Raw genomic sequence first — 22,339 nt, 5'->3', positions numbered from 1 at the left:
AACAACAGAGAATGGCCTAAGCACCTGGTTGTTGTAGTCATTAGCAACAGAGAATGGTCTAAGCACCTGGTTGTTGTAGTCATTAGCAACAGAGAATGGTCTAAGCACCTGGTTGTTGTAGTCATTAGCAACAGAGAATGGTCTAAGCACCTGGTTGTTGTAGTCATTAGCAACAGAGAATGGTCTAAGCACCTGGTTGTTTTAGTCATTAGCAACAGAGAATGGTCTAAGCACCTGGTTGGTGTAGTTATCAGAAAGCTCCCCACATTTCTCATTCTTAGATTAGTCCAGTCAGGCTGGAACACACAGTGTGTTTGTGTTTCCATTCCACTGTAAAGAGAGATGACGGGGGAAATCAGGCAATGCCGCATGTGTGTTGAATGGGATGGGAAGGGGTCGATTTTGTCGGACGGGTAGTTCTCAGAATGCCTTGATTCATGTCGCCATCTGCTGGACTGAATAAAGAACTACAGCCTTGGACAACAAAGGCATACAGCCATTGGTGTTATTGCTTTTGTAGGTCAAATTTTATTTGCCTGATCCACCATCTTAATCACTGCGCTCTTTTTTTGCGAAACAGAATGTAAGCTACCGTGTATAGGATGGTGGAATGAGGCTATACTTAAACTAATGTTGTTGTTTTTTAAATTGTTTTTATTGTGTCAACCCCACCACTTGTTTTGGTAGAAAACAGCAGAGGGATGGATGTGTTTGCAGTGATATGTTGTTTTGGTAAAAAACAGCAGAGGGATGGATGTGTTTGCAGTGATATGTTGTTTTGGTAGAAAACAGCAGAGGGATGGATGTGTTTGCAGTGATATGTTGTTTTGGTAGAAAACAGCAGAGGGATGGATGTGTTTGCAGTGATATGTTGTTTTGGTAGAAAACAGCAGAGGGATGGATGTGTTTGCAGTGATATGTTGTTTTGGTAGAAAACAGCAGAGGGATGGATGTGTTTGCAGTGATATGTTGTTTTGGTAGAAAACAGCAGAGGGATGGATGTGTTTGCAGTGATATGTTGTTTTGGTAAAAAAACAGCAGAGGGATGGATGTGTTTGCAGTGATATGTTGTTTTGGTAGAAAACAGCAGAGGGATGGATGTGTTTGCAGTGATATGTTGTTTTGGTAAAGAACAGCAGAGGGATGGATGTGTTTGTAGTGATATGTTGTTTTGGTAGAAAACAGCAGAGGGATGGATGTGTTTGCAGTGATATGTTGTTTTGGTAAAAAAACAGCAGAGGGATGGATGTGTTTGCAGTGATATGTTGTTTTGGTAGAAAACAGCAGAGGGATGGATGTGTTTGCAGTGATATGTTGTTTTGGTAGAAAACAGCAGAGGGATGGATGTGTTTGCAGTGATATGTTGTTTTGGTAAAGAACAGCAGAGGGATGGATGTTTTTGTAGTGATATGTTGTTTTGGTAGAAAACAGCAGAGGGATGGATGTGTTTGCAGTGATATGTTGTTTTGGTAGAAAACAGCAGAGGGATGGATGTGTTTGCAGTGATATGTTGTTTTGGTAGAAAACAGCAGAGGGATGGATGTGTTTGCAGTGATATGTTGTTTTGGTAGAAAACAGCAGAGGGATGGATGTGTTTGCAGTGATATGTTGTTTTGGTAGAAAACAGCAGAGGGATGGATGTGTTTGCAGTGATATGTTGTTTTGGTAGAAAACAGCAGAGGGATGGATGTGTTTGCAGTGATATGTTGTTTTGGTAGAAAACAGCAGAGGGATGGATGTGTTTGCAGTGATATGTTGTTTTGGTAGAAAACAGCAGAGGGATGGATGTGTTTGCAGTGATATGTTGTTTTGGTAGAAAACAGCAGAGGGATGGATGTGTTTGCAGTGATATGTTGTTTTGGTAGAAAACAGCAGAGGGATGGATGTGTTTGCAGTGATATGTTGTTTTGGTAGAAAACAGCAGAGGGGTGGATGTGTTTGCAGTGATATGTTGTTTTGGTAGAAAACAGCAGAGGGATGGATGTGTTTGCAGTGATATGTTGTTTTGGTAGAAAACAGCAGAGGGATGGATGTGTTTGCAGTGATATGTTGTTTTGAAGATATACAGTTGATCTAATATCATAATGCATTTAACAGTTATATTCTTCAAGAATCAAAGGCTTTTACCATTCTTTTAAAAGTCCAATCCAGGATGGCCCCTTTAAATGCACAGTATATAAAGTTTGATTTAGTATGTCATTTCGTTTTGTAAAATGAGGGCCTGACAATGTGGCCTCCAGTTTTGTATCATATGTAATTGTGTTCCAGTTTGAATGACAGTGGTTCATTCAAACTCCAGACTTTGAAAAACACTAAATGAATTTACCATAACAACTGTATTAACTGGGGTTCAGCCACTGGATGGATTATCACTGTCAAAATCGGTCATTTTGTAAGTTGGTTTACATAAAGGTGTCTACTGATCATATCATAACTGAAGTGGATCAGCCAGAGGCTTGAATGACCATGTTCCTGATTGTTTATGACCCAAATATATTCAACAGATAAATGTTTGAAGCAGGTTTTCTTTCCCCACTCACCAGTATTTAAAACCCATTATTTCTTATAAAGAGATATTGTTAGCAGGAAGACAAATATAGAATATACCTGTATTGAAAATGTTCTTGTATAGAAAAGGGCTTTGGGTTGTATGTAGGTTCTGGGTGGAATTCCTTTTTTAGTCAATCAACTCATTTATATTTGAAAAGTATATTTACAAAAATCTACAGACCAGATGGAAAGTGACTCCACTGACATTTTCAATCTCTCCTTTTCCCAGTCGGTAATCCCAACATTTTTCAATCTGACCACCATTGTCCCTGTTCCCAAGAACTCCCAAGGTAACCTGCCTAAATGACTATCACCCTGTAGCACTCACATCTGTAATTATGAATTTGAAAGGCTGGTCATGACACACATCAATACTATCATCCCAGACAACATGGACCCACTCCAATTCGCATACCGCCCCAACAGAACCACAGATGACTCATCCCACTGCCCTCTCCCACCTGGACAAGAGGGGAAGTAACTGTCAGAATGCTTATTCCATAGAATAACATTCAGCCTTCAGCACCATAGTACCCTCCAAACTTATCACCAAGTTGGGGACCCTTGGACTGAACACCTCCCTCTGCAACTGGATCCTGGACTTCCTGATGGGCCGGCCCCAGGTGGTGAGGGTAGGCAACAACACCTCCACCACACTGACCCTCAACACGTGGGCCTCTCAGGGGTGCGTGCTTAGTGCCCTCTTGTAGTCCCTGTATTCCCTGTACTCCCTGTTCACCCACGACTGCATGGCCACACGTGATTCCAACACCATCATCAGGTCTGCTGACGACACGACAGTGGTAGGCCTGATCGCCGATGCCGATGACAGCCTACAGGGAGGAGGTCAAAGACTTGCCCGTGTGGTGCCAGGACAACAACCTCTCCCTCAACATCAGTTAGATCAAGGAGCTGATCGTGGACTACAGGAGAAAGAGGGAAGATCAAGTACCCATCCACATCGTTGGGACTGTAGTGGAGCGATTTGAGAGCTTCAAGTTACTACATAATCTCATCATCGTGATGTCTTGACTGGCTGCATCACTGCTTGGTATGGAAAATGCAACGCCCTCAATCACAAAATGCTACAGAGTGTAGTGAGGACAGACCAGTACATCACTGGAGCCGAGCTCCCTGCCATTCAGGACTTCTATATCAGGCTGCGAGGAAGGCCCGAAAAATTACCAAAGACTTACCACCCAAGCCATGGACTGTTCATTCTGCTACAGTCGGGCAAACGGTACCAGAGCATCGGCTCTCCGTCCAAAATGCTCAGAGACATCTTCTACCCCCAAGCCATAAGACTGCTAAATGGTTAATTAAATGGTTACACTGCTCTGCACTGACCCTATGCACACCCACAAGACTCTATACTGTATACACACCACATATACACTCACACACATTACACTGACACTACACTTGTGATATAATGGCTGCCGTCACAATGGACAAAAAATTTGCTTTTCTTTAAAAAACAAGGAAAATTCTAAGTGACCCCAAACTTTTGAACGTTAGTGTGTGTTTAGAACTCAGTTATACACTGGTGAGCTCTGCAATGGTCACAAGGCTACAATAACTTCCTATTTATGTCTGTTGACTTGTCGAGACTGGACTAGAGCCAATCAATGACCTTACCCTCAACTAACCCTAGTTGTGAATCTGACCGCAAAGTTGATGTTTCCCACATTCATTAACCACCATAAATCTGATTAGTCCTGATCTGTCCAGTTTTAAATGAAAAGTTTCAGCTTCTACGTGTGATAGTCCTCTTTTATTAACGATGTGATTCCGTAGACAAAGGCTCCTGAATAGACTTCAGCTTCACACTGACATCACAAGTGCTTCATGAGATTACATGCATTAAGCCGCTTTAGCTGCAGGAATAGAAACATTAAGAAGTGGAGCCGTCTTAGGTGCACGGGTCATGTGGCGTCTTTGTGAAAGATATGCCCTGTATGACTAACGCTCTTCAACTTGACAGACTATTCTATAAGGGGGAAAATAATAACCCCTTTCTGGACATATTCATTCAGGGGTAAGTTAGTGCATTTACTTGGTATGTTCATTGCAACGGAGTCTCTGAGATATAGGTTGTGTATGCCAGGAATGCATATAGCTCACCTGAGAATATAACGGAAGGCATAGAAAATGGTCACGGAGAATAAACTGGAGTGTATTGAGAATCTGGGATTCTAGAGGAAATGTGTTTCTTACCATTAAAATGAATAACTGATTCAGTAAAGCATGCAAAATATTACCGTGTATAAGGGTTGGGGTCAATTGCAATTTAATATGAAATTCCAATTAAATTCTTGAATTCACTTATTAGTTGGAAAATGTATGTTGAATTCAATTTGAATTTCACAAATCTTCAAGTTATTGGAATTGGAATTGTAAAAACATAAAATCTTTGTAATTTAATTGTAATTTAATATTTTTACATTTCACAGTTAATGGAGTTAGTGCACATAGTATCAAAAATGTATTGTAGGATGTGTTTTTAATCATATTAACCCGTATCACTATATTTTCAGTATAGCTAGGCTGTCTGAAGTGACACGATCAGCCTGAAAGGCTGAAGGAAGTGAATTTGAATGTGTGGAATTGTTGGAGATCATTTAAATATTTGGAATTGACCTAACATTGGAATTCAGAAGAATTAACTTATATCTGAATTCAAAGACTGACCTGGAATTGAATTCAGTGGAATTCACAGAGTGAGAGAATTGAATTAGAATTGAATTTGTGGAATTGACCCGGTATGCCAGGTAATTTGGAAATAGTGATAATATATATTCTCAGGTAAGTATGAAATGTGCATATGGGTGGCAAAGGCTATCTGTTCCTTCCTGGTGTTGGCTAATTCTACTCAATGGATTACGTTTAATTAAATTCTTCTTTAATCTTAAAATGAGTCAACATTTTATATGCATTTTTGGCTGTATCACTATGGACATTACATCCTTATCTAATGCTGACATTACATGTGGGGAGATGACAAGACATTACATTCCTGTCAAGCAGTTTGGCCTAAATTAAGCCAATTTATCTTAAAAACGTTTTTTATAAATGTATGGTACATCAACTCTTTGCATCAATTGTGATGCTTTTTAAAATTCTGGGCTCATTCAGTGGTTGAATAAATCTGTCATTTTGGACCTGAGCATAATCAGGGAAATAGATACCTATTTCCTATGCCAGCACGAGAGAGTGGACATTAAGTCTCAATTTAAGATGACAGTAGGATTTCACACCAACTATCACATACCTATATGTGTAACGGATGTGAAATGGCTAGCTAGTTAGTGGGTACGCGCTAATAGCGTTTCAATCGGTTACGTCACTTGCTCTGAAACCTAGAAGTAGTGGTTCCCCTTGCCCTGCAAGGGCCACGGCTTTTGTGGAGCGATGGGTAACAATGCTTCGTGGGTGACTGTTGTTGATGTGTGCAGAAGGACCCTGGTTCGCGCCCGTGTTGGGGCGAGGGAACGGTTTAAAGTTATACTGTTACATATGCAACATGATCACATCAGAAAACTGTTTTCTGTCCGTTTCCTACTGCTTTATAATGATCTATTGGTGTGGAAATTGTCAGCCTACCATTTTATCAATAACCGTACCAACGGTACAGTTGCTGTAGACGTGCCACTGTTTTTTGAGAGCCAATTCTAATCAAACACTCAGATATTGGTATGTTGCAAGCATCATAATCAATATTTTGGCCAACTTAACCCAACACCTAGCGAGTTTGTCAATCTGCTCAGATTTTTTTGGGGGGTTGCTTAATTAATGGCTAAGGTGTGGGTTGACAGCCACTGGATCTGGGTAGGATTACCGGTCAGGGCTACCCCCAGAATTCACTACAGTATATAAACACTGTTCATTCTGTTATTACTTTTAACCCTATCAGTCCTGAGACCCCAGCAAAAATTGACTTTTTCATTTATTTGACTTAAATGTATATTTTATATAGCCCTTATATTTAGCCTTACAATGAAGTGTTTTTACCATTTTATTTTCAGAACAACCAGGACTAGAACACAAAAACTATTTGACATAAACAAATGTCAATTAAAAATATAAGGTTAGCCAAAGCAAAAACGTGATAGAAATGCATTTATACTGAAGTTGTTTGCTCAGTGGGAAATGAATAACCAACTAGTCAGTGACAACTGTGTGGAGTTTGGAGATTTGTGACGGCAACTATGTGATCTTATTACAGTATTATAGACATTATGTCATATGTCATTCTATGATCTTCTATGTGTAGAAAAACCCAATACTTTCTAACGAGTGTAGTGTTGCTTGTGAACTTCATAGAGCAAAACATATTACATGTGCCATTCGGACTCCACGGACGATTTTGTAAAAAAAATACCTGATCCCGCCCGCCCTTTCGGGAACTGCCCTTGTCTCACAAACATCGCTCCAGCTCAACCCTCTTTAATCACACAGACTAATGGTCGGTACCAACGGATGCAGAAGAAATAGACGAATCCAAAAGGTACAACCCAGAAGTCAAACACACAAAGTCCAAATCACGCCGGCATCACGGTGGGACTAATTGGGTTAAACAGCTAATGAACAATAAAGTTGGTCATGATTTTGTAATCGTCTGTTGCAGTGTATGGGAGATTGGAAGCTGAGGCCTAGGGAAGAATGAGTCGTCGCGGGAGCAGGAGGAGGAACAGTCGGAGGAGGAAGAGCCCCACCAGCAGTAAACGTGAGTGGAGGTTATTGGGGCGGATCCTTCAGAGAAATGGGGTTAATCCTGTCATGGCTGGCTGAGTCACGCCCGGCCCATGCACCCACACCTTCACTATTAAGCCTGCCAATGTTTGGCCAATCGGAGCAGGTGAGGATTACTGTGGTCTCTATGTAACCACAGCTAATGGACAAGAGCCAAGAGGCTCCATCTTGGAATGAATCCCACACATTGTGATAAGGTGCCATTTTGTCAAAGTGAGCTTGAGAGAAATGCTTCACAGAAAAGGGTCAGTAGCGTATATGAGGATGGCTCGGCAGCCACGAGGCCTATAAGGTTTATACCAAATGCAAGAGTTGGAAAATATTCAACCACAATCCTCACTACAATGTATTAATCAATTCAACCTCAGGGATCAACCTTTTAGATACCTTTTGAGAGATTTAGTTCCTCAGTCTCATAGCTTGTCTTGTGCAGTGATATCCATGCTATGGCATTTTGGCCGTACAGTAGTCTTAATAGTTGTTGTTGTAGTTTTTGATGTAGGCTATCTTGTATTTCTATCTCCGCATTCCTAAAATGTTAAGGTGTATTCATTTTTGTCTTCCTTACAGAGAGTACCTCTCAATGCGTTTTTCAAAAACAAAACAAAAGTAACAGTGTGGTTTGCCAGGATGATATCACTGAGAAAGGAGAAATTGAATCATTACGCAAAGAAAATATTTTGTCAGACTCTGATGATGAAGAGGGAAAATACAGTGAGATTCCAAGCAAAGAGAAAAAAGTCAGGCGAGACAGTCAAGGGGAGTCCTCTGGAAACAAAAGGCCACCTAGCATCGCAAAGCAAGAGAACATAGACAGGGGGGTGAAATTCACAACTTTGGTAACCATTGACGATTTGCAACCGTCATCTTCAAAAATCATCTTTCAGCACTCTCGTATTGGCTCGAATATGAAGTTTGAAATTCAAGAAAGTCTACAGTCCGATAACTCAGGGATCAAGACAGTATATGTATTCGAAAGTCAACAGGGAGCTACCGGAGAGCCTTGTGTCCAGAGTCAACGTGAGAAGAGACTCAGTCCAAATAATGATTTAATTCAGCAGTCATGGACTCTAAACCCAAATGTAAACATCACAGTGCACAGTCAAAACAAGAAGCACAACTACGAATTTAACTTTCTAGAAAGCAGTAAGGATGCAGGGGTCACAGCAAGACATAGCACTGCCTCAAGGTGTTGTGGGGAATTGGCCTGCCGCAAAAGCTGCTGTGATGATCAATTTGCTTTTCACCGTTCGCCCAGCAAAAATGACACCGACTTCACATTGGCAGGTGGGTCCTCCAGCCCATCCCCTTTGCCTGACTTCTGGAAAAGCACAGATGCACTGTGTGACATTCCCCCACCATGTGAGTTTTCCGACCGTAAATATGAACCCCTGGCAGACCTTACCGAAGACATAGCTTCCTGTCAGATTGGAGCTTGTTGTACTATGGACACACAGCAATGGTTATTCAGTCCACCACCCTCCATGAGGCACCATAAAGACTCTGGTTGCCCCTACTCACTTGATGGTGAAGACAGTGCCCATTTGGCATCTTTCTTCGACAGTGTATCGGAATCAGACAACTATGAACCCATGTTCATGAGACCACCATTGTCAGTGAGCAGGTCCAGTTACACCAAAGACTTCATCCAAAACCACGAGATGAAGACCCAGATGCGTAACAATAGCATAGCTACCGTAGAATGCAAAACCTGCTCGGCGTCCAGTTATCTACAAAAGCCGACGAAGAGGCGGCGGACTTTCCCTGGAGTGAAAGAAGAACCAAGTCAAATGCAGGAGGGCCTACCTTCGTGGGAGGGAAGGGAGTCCTTTTCGTCTGGCACCATCTCCTCTTACATGATGGAGTCCCTGCCACTCCAAGCAGAGAGACTAAGCAGACTGACAGCAGACCACCAGGAAGATGAGAGGCTTTGTCCCTTTAGTGCATTGAGTCGTAAATCCTCCCGAAGCAGCTACAGTTACAGACCCAGCTCCAGCAATGCAAACAGCCAGCTCGAGACACAGCAACAACTGATCAATCCGTCCTACGCATCTACGTCCGAGGAGGATGTAGAAGAGGTCTTCCAGTTACCAGAGCCGAGGCACCTACCATGTGAAGAACCCAGAGGACCCGACATGGACTTTGGAGGGAATGCATTGGCGGACATGGCTTTCGGAGTGGAGCAGATCGAGGTGGCAGAGAGCGGCTTTGATGAAGACATGGGGGAAGTGGAGAACCACAGCCTAGATCCCACGATGGAGGAGCTCACAAAGAGGGACCTGCTCATTCAGGTCTTCCCTCCCTCCTCTTCCAAACTGTCATCCCAAGAGAATTCAGTTTCCGATCTTCAATCCATGCAGCGAAGAGGATCAGTCATAGCCATAACAACAGGGGTCACTGAGCAAAGGTTATTGCAGAGTGACTCCAAACTAGCAGAGAGCGCAGCTCTGAATAGTCTACACTGGGACGCCTTCAACGTAATCCCAGAGGCACGGTCTGTGTTCCCCATACTGGACATGGAGATGGACTCAGGAATCACAAGTAAAGCTACAGAGGAAGTTAGACTAACCCCGAAAAGGTCTCTTACTGTAAGAGCTAGCATCTCCAGCCCTACTCTTTCACAGATCGAGGAGGGGAAAGAACCTCCTCCAAAATACAAGATTGTAGAGGATTCAGGCATGGAAATTGCAGAGGCACCCAGTCCAGATCATGAATCTCAAGACCAAGAGACAGAAAGCAAGTGGAAGCCCAAGCTATATCAGACAGATTCTACAGCGGAAAAACAAAGTGTGTCCAAATGTGAGTTGTACCAATCTCACGTTTTTTCACTAATCATAGCCTAAGACATTGATTCCAAATCCCCACTTGTCCCAGAGGGACCACCAGTTTCAATCATATGGTTTAGATGATATAGGGGGGGTCAGAAAGTGTTCTCATATGGGTATCCTTTATTTATTTTCTGAAGCCTCCTTAGAGGTCAAGGACAACGGCCCCGAGCACTGGGCTAAGAGACGGAATCTCTTCAAGGACAGCAAGCAATGGAGCTCTATAGGAGGAAGCTCCATAACCAGCAGCGTCAATGAGGAGTCAGGTAGGCATCCTAATGTCCCCTAATCTAGAACCAGCCGCAACACAGATATTGAGTGGTATGCCTTTATTGCTGTGACCAGACATAACAAGGCAATCAGAACTGTATGAACAGGAGGTAGAATATGATATAAGTCGTGTTTTAGGCGTGTCAGCGATACCATAGGCTTCCACAATTGGGATGATTGGGGTGTAGTCATTGTAAATCTCTTGTAGGTATTGCAGAAAAGGGAAGGCAATGGCATCTCCCATAAATAAGCACAACAATGCTTTCACTTCATGCTCTTTTTTTATATCAAAAAAAGCTTATGTGTTTTGACTTTCGTCAGCAGGTGCAATCTGGGGGAAAAAAAACACAACAACAATTCCACCTATTTTACTATTTGTTGTTTTTCAGATTGCACCTGCTGACGGGAAGGCCTACGTTCCCACAAAGAAAGGTGCCCAACATCCCTCCCCCCCCCAAAAAGCAAGCTTTGACGAAGTCGAAAGTCGAAATGCGCCCACTTTTAAAAAATAAAACAGAACTCCGTGAACTAAACGTGTTGTTGTGGTTATTTATGGCAGATGATATCACTTTGACTGTTCTGGAATACCGGAACCAATTTTTTATTTTTTATTTTTTTTATTTCACCTTTATTTAACCAGGTAGGCTAGTTGAGAACAAGTTCTCATTTGCAACTGCGACCTGGCCAAGATAAAGCATAGCAGTGTGAACAGACAACAACACAGAGTTACACATGGAGTAAACAATAAACAAGTCAATAACATGGTAGAAAAAAAGAGAATCTATATACAATGTGTGCAAAAGGCATGAGGTAGGCAATAAATAAATGATGTATAAGTCATTAACAGAAAACCTGTTTCTGAAAACTAGTAATGGAATGTCATGTCATTCTATGTGTGCTTATGTCACTGTGTAGGAATTTCAGAAGACAGTCGTTCTGTTGACATGGCAGCAAGGGACCTTGGAGATAAGGGTTTCTACACAGAAACCTTCCACTGTGCGTCATGGATTTACAGTGGAGACGAAGTCAGTCCGGCTGCTGGGACAGTTCCTCCTGGTCTCCAACCTCGAACTGTCACAAGTAGGACACCTTTCTACATGTCTTACATCACAGTGTTGGGGCCTTCTCCAATAAAGTCAGTCAATTCAGAGATTGAAAACCAGTTAACAAATTAAAATCTACTTTAAGAAAATAATCAACGTGCCAGAGTTTGGCGTAGCGTTCTAAGAGCCCAACTCTGGCCGATGTATACCACCTGGCGACAGAGGTTTGAGCCCTGTGTCGGCTACCCTATGTCTATGGCCATACTACCTTTCCTGCTGTACTGTCAAGAAAATGCTACTAAATTATCTAAGGAGGTCCTGTGAAATAAATACTACTTCTACCACTACTGATGTTACTTCTACATGTACATGCTAGTCATTTAGCAGACGCTCTTATCCAGAGCGACTTGCAATAGTGAGCGCATACATTTTCATATTTTTACTACTACTACTACTACTCCTACCACCACCAATGTTCTTTATGTTATCAACAATTGAATAGAACTCATGAAGGTGAAAACATAGATGGACCATTCTTACTTAATTGGTTCTTCTCTCTGCAGTTCGTGAGAGGACGGTCAAGATTTGGAAAGGAATGGGAGAGTACCCCTGGGGGTTCAGAATACAGTTTTCCAAACCTATTGTGGTCACAGAGGTCGACACAAGTAAGTCCATTTGTGTACCGTATTTGTACTATGTGCAATTTATCATGCTAATAAATGCACAACAAAGGTTACTCAGACAATATTTTCAATTGTATTGTTTGCTTGATAAAGATGCAGTTTGCTCAACAAAGAATTTGCTATCCTTTTAAAAGTGACCGATTAGTATATTTTTCATTTTAAGGCGGACATTTTGTGTCACAGCAGCAATTGCCAAGCAGTTTGATGTTTTTGTCCGTTGGCAGTATCTAGCAAACCACACTGCTAGCTCAGCTGTAAGCCAAGCTCCTCCCTTCTGGTTTCAGATGGAGCAGCCGAAGAGGCGGGGCTATTGGTGGGAGATTTCGTCATGGCCGTCAATGGGATCGATGTCACCAGTATCCCCCACTCTGAGGCAGCTGACCTGGCAAGACAAGGTAAGAATAATATAGGTCAACATGCTAACTGTTAGATCATGGTACTGCACAAGTATGTGGTTAGAATTTGCTATAAAGGATAATGCACCACAGGAGGTTGGTGGTACCTTCATTTGGGAGGACAAGCTCGTGGTAATGGCTGGAGCGGAATCTCTGGAATGGTATGAAATACATCAAACACATGGTTTCCATGGTTTCCATGTGTTTTATTCCATTCCATTCACTCCGTTCCAGCCATTATTATGAGCCGTCCTCCCCTCAACAGCCTCCTGTGGAGTGCTCATCATGTACCTATTCACAAGCCATAACTGACTTAAAGGACAGCATGTCCTGACAAACACTTTGCTATCATGTTCAGTTTTTTTAGTATGTGATTGAGAATGGAATCCCCTATTATTTGGTTTTTGATAGGCCCAGACCTCCTGACTATGACCATTGGCTCAGACATCGGTCGAGGCCCCAACACCCCCAGACCTACCTGCCGGGGCTACCTCCATAAACGCACCCAGTCTGGCCTGATCAAGGGTTGGAGAAGGAGGTGGTTCGTGCTCAGACATGACTGCTGCCTGTACTACTACAGACATAAAAAGGTGAGCACAGCATCCTGGTAACTCGTCACGTGCCTTTAGAGAAACTACCCTACTGTGTTTTGGATCCAAAAGGGACATTTCAAATTCAAAGTTTGTCAGACGTTTTGCATACCTCATAATTGCTCTTCAGTCAAGCTGTATTATATTCCACACTATGGCTTGTGTAAATGCCCCTGTAGGACAACATTACATATGAGGTGAACTATCCCTACTTTCTTACACAACAATATTCTCCCAGAAGTTTAGAAAATGTGAATTGGGCCTGGAAATCGATTAACAGGAAGTCACGTATGATATTAGTTTTCTTTGAAGGGCTTACAGTAACTATGACATGTGTGGTTTGTGGTATTCTCTTTAAGTGGATGAAAGAGTGTCCAGATAAACATGGCTTAACAGTCATCCACATGGCACCACTCCTTCACTCTAATAGTCATCCTCAAGACACCACTCCTTCACTCTAACAGTTATCCTCAAGACACCACTCCTTCACTCTAATAGTCATCCTCAAGGCACCTCTTCTTCACTTTAATAGTCATCCTCAAGACACCAACTATTCACTTACAATCTCCACTGACAGCCAGTGTATTCTGTTGCAGGATGAGGGGAGGAAGCGAGCTCTGTCATCTTTTAAGCTAGAGGGAGCAGATGTTGGAGGGGACCCCTCCCTGGGGAAACCCTTTGTGTTCAAGTGCTGCCCCCTGTCTGCCAACCGAGTGTACTACTTCTCTGCTACATCCAACCTGGAGATGAAAAGGTATCGATAGAGTAGTAGTCCTTGCATAGTGTTTATTGCGTTTTTATGTCGTTTTGTGTATGACCAGACTAATTTCAGATAGAAATGCACGTTATAGATCTATCATTCATTCTCATTAAAATAAAGTATGATAAGGTGCTAGATCTATTCTATGTGCCGTATTTCTACGCTTCTTCTCCATTCCATTTTTGGTTTATTTTTACTTTCAGTTTTGTACATCAGCTGAAAATACAATATTTGGGGTTATTGAAAATATTCTTCACAGTGGTTTAGATGGTACCATGATTATCTATGGCTATGCTACACATTGCTTGTAGTCACAAACTGAAATTAGATTTGAAACATTTTAGAATTTTAGAAACCAGGAAATAGCAGAGCACTAAATTGTACATACAACGCCAATAACAAGTTATTTATTGAAATAAATATCTGTGATATTGCTCACCTGCTGGTTTTCACGTTTTAGGTGGTTGGATGCCATGGACAGAGCTGTTCATCCTGTAACACAGGTAAGGATTGTTGTCCAACACTGAAAACATGTAGAATTTATATCCAGTTATTCTTACAAGCTAATCTAAAATAAAATATACAATCTTTCTTGAAATTCTGTCTCGCTACAATACACTATTACATTCCATCCTGCATATTTTTAACTGTGGAGGATATAATCAAAGTAGTTTTTTTGGGGGGAACGATTCAAATAAATGAGGCATGTTGTTGTCCATGCTGAGACTATAGCCTATAGAACTAATCCCTGCCCTGACCTCTCATGTGGCAGAATCACGTGTGGATGGATGTGACTCGCCACAACGCCAGCATCCCCCCACTGGCCGTGAAGAACCCAGAGTGCCTGGGCCTGCTTCACCAGATAGACAGAAATAACAAGGACACGTGGGTGCAACACTACTGTACACTGAAGGACGGCTGTCTCTACTTCTACGCAGGCATCCGCTCAACTCACGCTCTGGGTATGTTGTGATGGCATGCCACACCTTGATCATTTAAAAAAACACAAACATATTTAACTAGGCAAGACAGTTATGAACAAAATCTTAAAACACAAAACACAAAACACAAACATATTTAACTAGGCAAGACAGTTATGAACAAAATCTTATTTTCAATGACGCATAGGAACAGTGGGTTAAACTGCCTTGTTCAGGGGTAGAACAACAGCTTTTTAACTTGTGAGCTCGGGGATTCAGTCTTGCAACCTTTCAGTTACTAGTCCAACGCTCTAACCACTAACCTGCCGCCATAATGTTGACACTGAGGAGACTATCTGTGTTGTCCATTTAGGAAAATTGATTAGGAGTTATTGATGATAAAGATAACTTATAAATGTTTGATGATATGATATTTAGATGAGAAACCATATTCTGTTTAACCCATATGTCAATGAATGGAAATCAATGTCTGAGACATTATTAGTGTGGTGTTTTTTGTTGTCAATAACTTAAAGGCAAGGTTTTGTTTTTTAACCCATTACATGACATTATTTGCACTCCTTGGAGAAGCCTCCTCTGCTAACTACTGTAATATACAGTATCTGACTGCCTCTAGAAGCCTCCTCTGCTAACTACTGTAATATACAGTGTCTGACTGCCTCTAGAAGCCTCCTCTGCTAACTACTGTAATATACAGTATCTGACTGCCTCTAGAAGCCTCCTCTGCTAACTACTGTAATATACAGTATCTGACTGCCTCTAGAAGCCTCCTCTGCTAACTACTGTAATATACAGTATCTGACTGCCTCTAGAAGCCTCCTCTGCTAACTACTGTAATATACAGTATCTGACTGCCTCTAGAAGCCTCCTCTGCTAAATACTGTAATATACAGTATCTGACTGCCTCTAGAAGCCTCCTCTGCTAACTACTGTAATATACAGTATCTGACTGCCTCTAGAAGCCTCCTCTGCTAACTACTGTAATATACAGTATTTGACTGCCTCTAGAAGCCTCCTCTGCTAACTACTGTAATATACATATGACTCCCTCCAGGGGGGATCTACTTACACGGGTACACTGTGAGGGAACAGTCCTTGGGATCCAAGAAATCCACCATTGAACTGAAACCCCCTTCGGAAGAGTTCAAAACTTTCTATCTCTGTGCTGAAAATCCCATGGAGAACAAACGGTGAGATGTTGGCACATTTTACACACGTTGGCACATTTTAAGGGAGCATTTCACTGTACTGTTTACACCTGTTCCCACTGGGCACAGACAACATTTCAATGTCCAGTTTTGATTTACATTTGGTTGATTTGTCAACTAATGTGAATTCAACTTGAAATCAACAAAAAAGTTCACCATGTCATTGGCAAGATTTAGGTTAAAAGTTGGTTGAAAAAAAGAAAAAACTTATTTAAGTTGAGGACTTTTTGCCAATCCAAATAATTTTCCACTTTGATTCAACGTTTTTTTGTTGTTGAAATTGCTTGGAAACAATGTTGATTTAACCCGTTTTTGCCCAGTGGGTTGTATCCTGTGCACGTTTATAAATAAACTTTTGACACATTTTACACAAAGTAGACTCTTATTGCATTGATTTAGGAAGGAATAAAGGCAAAACTTTTTAACATGACATAATACTGTATGCTTGGAAATACCTTTGCGATAATTAATCAAATCTGAAGTTCATGTTCACAGATGGATCTTGTCTATAAAAGCATCCGCAAAAAAATGGCTACCATACCATCAGGCCGTTCAGGACTACATGAATCGACCACCAGAGGAGACCAGAATGTGAGCTCGATGGATACTCCTCGCATCGCAACCAACCTTTACTGTCCTAGCTTCTGGTTTGGTTTAACCAAAAGCATGTTAAAGGATCACTTTACTCAAAAACCTGTAATGATGCAAAACATATCATCATCATCACAGTTTTTACTCTGTACTGAAAAACTTGAGTACTGGGACAATGGGATTTCGGGGGGATTGTATTAACAGTGAACTTATGATCAAAATACTAAACTATATAGTTTTTGAGTGACTTCTCCCTTTAATATTGGTTATGTTTGACGTTCCCTTGAAAGATTCCATGTAAAGCTGGAAATTGAATGGGACTTTGAGTATTTCAATGCAGTTTAACTTCAGGTCGATTTACTATACCCTGAGTGTCAGTCAGTTTACGTTATCATGCAAGAGTACAAACACACAGACCTGGGACCAGTCTTACCCTTGTTGGACGACCAGCGGTTCAAGGCATTTACAGTGTGTTCACTTCAAAACAATTATTACTGGCACTTTTGGAAAACTACTCTTTAACTAACAGTGTACTTTGAAGATGTCCATAATCTTTATTTTGTCATTTTTTTTGGGGGGGGGGGGGGATATTGTGTCTTTTAAATAGACCTTGGAGTATTGTAGAGTATGTTGGAAAAGGAGATAGAATGTTTTTCACAGATCCATTCACATTTTGAAGTAATTAAATTTTAGAATTCATCTGCTGCTATGCTTTTTCAACAATTTCTCCAGATTCTCACTGAACAGTCTGCAAGTAATTGGTAATTGAATGAGTTTCTGGCATTATGCATTTTCTATGCATTTGTAAACATATGATATGGATGGAGTTGTCTGGAGGATTTTGAATTGTTGCTATGGGCTTGTTGTGTGTTTTGATACTTGTTAGCTTCCTTAGCAATACTGCACTACACCATTTCAGAGATGATGATGTTGGCTGAATAATAAATACATAATAAATTACATGACAGTTTGACTATAATAAGACAACTCTATCATCTATCATTGCTACACAACACCAACAACAAATAAAACATATTCTTGTTTGATTTTTATGGGTAAGCATGTTGAGCTGTTTACTGATTTGACATGAAGGAATATTATACAGTATATATGATGATACATTTGATACAAAAAAACTGATTATTAGTGATTTACTCTGTATTATAAACTGGGTGGTTCGAGCCCTGAATGGTGATTGGCTGAAAGCCGTGGTATTCCAGAGGTATGACAAAACATTTATTTTTACTGCTCTAATTACGTTGGTAACCAGTTTATAACAGCAATAAGGCACCTCGGGGGGTTTGTGGTACATTGCCAATATACCACGGCTAAGGGCTGTGTCCAGGCACGCGTTGCGTCGTGCTTAAGAACAGCCCTTAGCCGTGGTATATTGGCCATATACCACACCCCCTAGGCCCTTATTGCTTAAATCTAAAATGTATCAATATGTGAAAGTTTACTAGTTAAAGCTGCAGATGCTGATGGATAGTACAGAATGGATTCATCCTATGAGTTAAGTCTGCTTCAGAATGGGTTGAGAAGTGTTCAGCTGCTCCAGTATGGTCTTAGACCCCGCAGCCAGCCACGTAGGACCTCAGGTCCTGATTCTGACAGTGAAGGCGCCAAGCCACCCTAAAATGTACACACACCATCATGTTGATATTTGATATATAGACATTAAATATCAGCTATAAGACAACAGAACATAATGTGGAATTGAAGGATGATAGAAGACTCGGAAACGGTTTACATTACGTAGGCATTAATTCAGGGTCATTTTAAGGGAGTATATCAGTTAGATAATTACCATATACAGGCAGTTCTTACCATTTAAGTTCTTCTAAAAGGTGAGAGCTAAATTGTTACGTGTTATCCCATTTATACATTGCCTTGTAGAGTGATATTGGGCTACAGGTAACATAAAGTATGGCAAATTCTTTTGTAACTTAAATGTTTTTGTAACATAGTACTTTCAGGGAAAACTGCCACCTTACCATGCCCCGATTCCGTTCGGGTCCAACACCACACGCTTGGCACAACGGATCGCCACTGTGATGTCATCAGTTAGCAGCTCTGTCAGAAGAAAGAGGAAACCTTTAGTCATAGTACCGTCCGGGAAACATGAGGAAGCGAAAGCTTAAAAAACAACAACAATAGCAGCAGATTACTGTACAATGAAACAATGCAGGTAAGTTGGGTCAGGGTTTTACGATAGAGAAGTAGGCCTGCCAGGAGCCCCAGTGTCTGTTTATTCTCATTTTGACTGTATTCAAATGTAACATCAGAATTATGTAAGATCAACATTATAGTGCCTTCAGAACGTATTAATACCCCTTGACCTATTACACATTTTGTTGTGTCACAGCCTAAATTCAAAATTGAATTTATCACCCATCTACAGACAATAGCGAAAACATGGTTTTAGAAATTTGTGCAAATTTATTGAAAATTAAATACAGACATATCTAATTTACATAAGTATTATTAACCTTGATTGTACACCATTTGCACATTATTCTTTGTTTATTAAGTTGGATGTTGATCATTGCGAGATTTTTGAAGTCATTTTCAAGTCTTGTCATGAATTTTCATGCCGATTTAAGTTAAACTGTAACTATGTCACTCAGGAAAATTCACTGTCTTCTTGGTAAGCAACTCCGGTGTATATTTGTCCTTGTGTTTTAGGTTATTGTCCTGCTGAAAGGTATAATTGTCTCCCAGTGTTACGTATACACTGGGAGTCGGAAAGCAGGTGCAGAAGGTGAGTTTAATACGGAACAGATACAAAAGAACAAACATGGGAAGCGTACTGAACGTGAGAGACAATCAATAACACCTAAGGACTGATGAACACAGAGGGCTAAATATTGGGGAAGTAATCAGGTTTGTGATTAGGATTTTCCTTTTGGCTTTTTCATGTGCTTAGCTCTATTCTGTTTCTTTTTATCCTAAAAAAAACTCCCTAGTCCTTGCCAATGACAAGCATACCCATAACATGATGCAGCCATCACCATGCTTGAAAATATGAAGAGTGGTACTCAGTGAGGTGTTGTGTTGGATTTGCCCTAAACATAACATTTTGTATTCAGGGCATGAAGTTAATTTCTTTGCCACATTGTAGTATTACTTTAGTGCCTTATTGTAAACAGGGTGCAGGTTTTAGAATATTTGTATTCTGTACAAACTTCCTTCTTTTCATTCTGTCATTTAGGTTAGTATTGTGGAGTAACTACAATGTTGTTGATTCATCCTCAGTTTTCACAGCCATTAAACTCTGTAACTTTTTAAAGTCACCATTGGACTCATTGAGTGGTTTCCTTCCTCTCTGGCAACTGAGTTAGGAAGGACGCCTGTATCCTTGTAGTGAATGGGTGTATTGATACACAATCCAACGTATAATTAATAACTTCCCCATTTTCAAAGGGATATTCCATGTCTGCTTTTTTATTTTTAACCATCTACCAATAGGTGCCCTTTTTTGCGAGGCATTGGAAAACCTTCCTGGTGTTCGTGGTTGAATCTGTGTTTGAAATTCGCTGGTCAACTGAAGGACCTTACAGATAATTGTATGTGTGGGGGTACAGAGATGAGGTAGTTATTCAGAAATCATGTTAAACACTATTATTGCACACAACTTATGTGACTTGTTAAGCAAATTTGCACTCCAGAATTTGTAAAAATGTCTTAAAACATAACTCTACTTTGACATGAAGGGGTATTGTGTGTGTGTAGGCCAGTGACACTAAATCTCTATTTAATCAATTTTAAATTCAGGCTGTAACACAACAAAATAAGTGGAATAAGTCAAGGGGTACACTGCCAATAGCCCTCAACCCGGCACATTTCTTGTCAAAAGTAATACTCTATGTATGCGATGCCATTCGGTATGCAGGCTACTCACGGCTGCAGCGGATACCACAGACGTTCTTAGCCCCCGGGGTACGTCCGTCGTCACACCAGTAGCGGCTGTTGATCTGGAAGATGCCGTAGTCGGTGGAGCCGTCGGTGTTGCGGTTGGTGGCCCGGGTATTGTAGCTCGACTCCCATTTAGACAGGCACACCCCTTAGAGGACATATATTCACACGGTGAATGTCAACATTATCCTCAGTGTAAGGTTAGCTATGGTAAGATATTTTTGGAGCTCAGAAACATACAACCATACACACACACACACACACACACACACACACACACACACACACACACACACACACACACACACACACACACACACACACACACACACACACACACACACACACACACACACACACACACACACACACACACACACACATCCTCAAAGACCACGATCAAGTATATTATCACTCACAGTTGGGGAGGCTGTTTCCAGCGTAGCCATCCATTCCGGATGCCTTCAGCGCTCTGGCCAGCTCACATCTGTCATACACCTTAGCACTGGCCACAGCCACAAGCAGGAGAACAACAAGAGCTCTCATTCTGAACAGACAGACAGCAAGGTCTAATGGATTGGATGAAAAGAAGGCCTGTGTCTCTAAAAGTGTGAACAAGTCAACTGCAGCTTCCTTATAAAGGCTCAGGATGAAAGAGAAATTGATATCACACTATTTACACAATAGATATGTGCCAACAGCTTCTGCAAAAAGTAGTGGTTGTGAAACTGAGGGTTTTCCCATTTAACCTTTTGTTAGGCAGACTTGTTTTTCTTGGTGGTTGCTTGCTTACTTAAAGGACACAAAGATATGACAGTCCCAAAATGTCATAACATATGATTTAGAGACAGTATTAAATGCATAGTAGGTATTTTTTAAGACAAAGGCTTCATTCAGTGTTTAAAAATTGTATATTCCGTATCATGATTATGCCCAGTAGATTAGATTTAAGGTACTTTATTTTTCAGTATCCTCATTATGCCCAATAGATCAAATAAAATAAACTTTTATTGGTAGCATACACCGATTTGCAGATGTTATCGGAGGTTCAGTGAAATGCTTGTGTTTCTAGCTCCAACAGTGCAGTAATACCGAGCAATACAAAATATAAAAAAAAAACAATACACACATAATCCAGAAAAATTATACATTCTGAAATATCAGAATGAGCAATGTCAGAGACCGGAATAGGAATACATGTACACATAATGGCAGGTAGTTTAGCGGTTATGAGTGTTGGGCCAGTAACTGAAAGGTCGCTGGTTCAAATCCCTGAGCCGACTTGGTAAAACATCTATCGAGGTGCCCTTGAGCAAGGCACTTAACCCTAATTGCTCTGGATAAGAGCATCTGTTAAATACAGTATATGAATAGAAAAGGTGTGTACAGCAGTAGTTATATAGGAAAAGCCATGATTGAATACAGTATATACACAAAGTTGGTAAAAAAATGTTTACCTTTATTTAACTAGGCATGTCAGTTAAGAACAAATTCTTATTTTCAAGGACGGCCTAGGAACAATCTTGTTCAGGGGCAGAACGACAGATTTGTACCTTGTCAGCTCGGGGATTCGAACTTGCAACCTTTAACGGTAACTAGCCCAACACTCTAACCACTAGGCTACACAGAATGTAAATATTATTGAAGTAACCAGTGTTCATAGATTATTTTGCTCTATAACCTGTTAGTTCATATGCTTTGCAGACTAGTAAACAACTATTGATTTAGAACCACAGAGATTTACTGCACGTCACAAAGAAAACAGTAGCTGCCTCCACTATTCCAGCACCATCTCAACATCATCAAATCACCTCTG

General features: G+C 40.9%; 2 protein-coding genes across 3 annotated transcripts in view; one reads left to right on the top strand and one right to left on the bottom strand.

Moving 5' to 3' along the window:
* Nucleotides 1–17,549, top strand: part of pdzph1 (PDZ and pleckstrin homology domains 1) — a 69,519-nt gene extending 51,970 nt beyond the window's left edge. Inside the window, exons 2-13 of one of the 2 annotated variants that reach the window (XM_055875522.1) lie at nt 7,178–7,276; nt 7,873–10,101; nt 10,268–10,393; nt 11,313–11,477; nt 12,004–12,105; nt 12,408–12,518; nt 12,930–13,108; nt 13,705–13,862; nt 14,329–14,371; nt 14,641–14,830; nt 15,864–15,999; nt 16,513–17,549. In XM_055875522.1, coding sequence (XP_055731497.1) covers nt 7,213–7,276; nt 7,873–10,101; nt 10,268–10,393; nt 11,313–11,477; nt 12,004–12,105; nt 12,408–12,518; nt 12,930–13,108; nt 13,705–13,862; nt 14,329–14,371; nt 14,641–14,830; nt 15,864–15,999; nt 16,513–16,612 — 3,603 coding nt within the window. In that variant the 5' untranslated portion in view covers nt 7,178–7,212 and the 3' untranslated portion in view covers nt 16,613–17,549. Of the gene's footprint in view, nt 1–1,416; nt 7,277–7,872; nt 10,102–10,267; nt 10,394–11,312; nt 11,478–12,003; nt 12,106–12,407; nt 12,519–12,929; nt 13,109–13,704; nt 13,863–14,328; nt 14,372–14,640; nt 14,831–15,863; nt 16,000–16,512 lie in introns of those variants that run through there. The other variant, XM_055875521.1, reaches the window with a different exon arrangement.
* A 90-nt stretch (nt 17,550–17,639) lies between these two features.
* Nucleotides 17,640–21,158, bottom strand: LOC129819030 (lysozyme C II). Its single transcript, XM_055875532.1, has 4 exons — nt 20,943–21,158; nt 20,510–20,671; nt 18,603–18,681; nt 17,640–18,240 (listed from the first exon to the last, which is right to left on the bottom strand). Exons 1-4 carry the CDS (start codon nt 21,067–21,069, stop codon nt 18,174–18,176), a joined length of 435 nt encoding a protein of 144 aa, XP_055731507.1. The 5' UTR covers nt 21,070–21,158; the 3' UTR covers nt 17,640–18,173.
* Between the last annotated feature and the right edge of the window lie 1,181 nt (nt 21,159–22,339).

This window comes from Salvelinus fontinalis, chromosome 21, assembly GCF_029448725.1.
Source record: "Salvelinus fontinalis isolate EN_2023a chromosome 21, ASM2944872v1, whole genome shotgun sequence".
Lineage (NCBI taxonomy): Eukaryota > Metazoa > Chordata > Actinopteri > Salmoniformes > Salmonidae > Salvelinus > Salvelinus fontinalis.
This window is presented reverse-complemented; position numbering and strand designations above follow the sequence as displayed.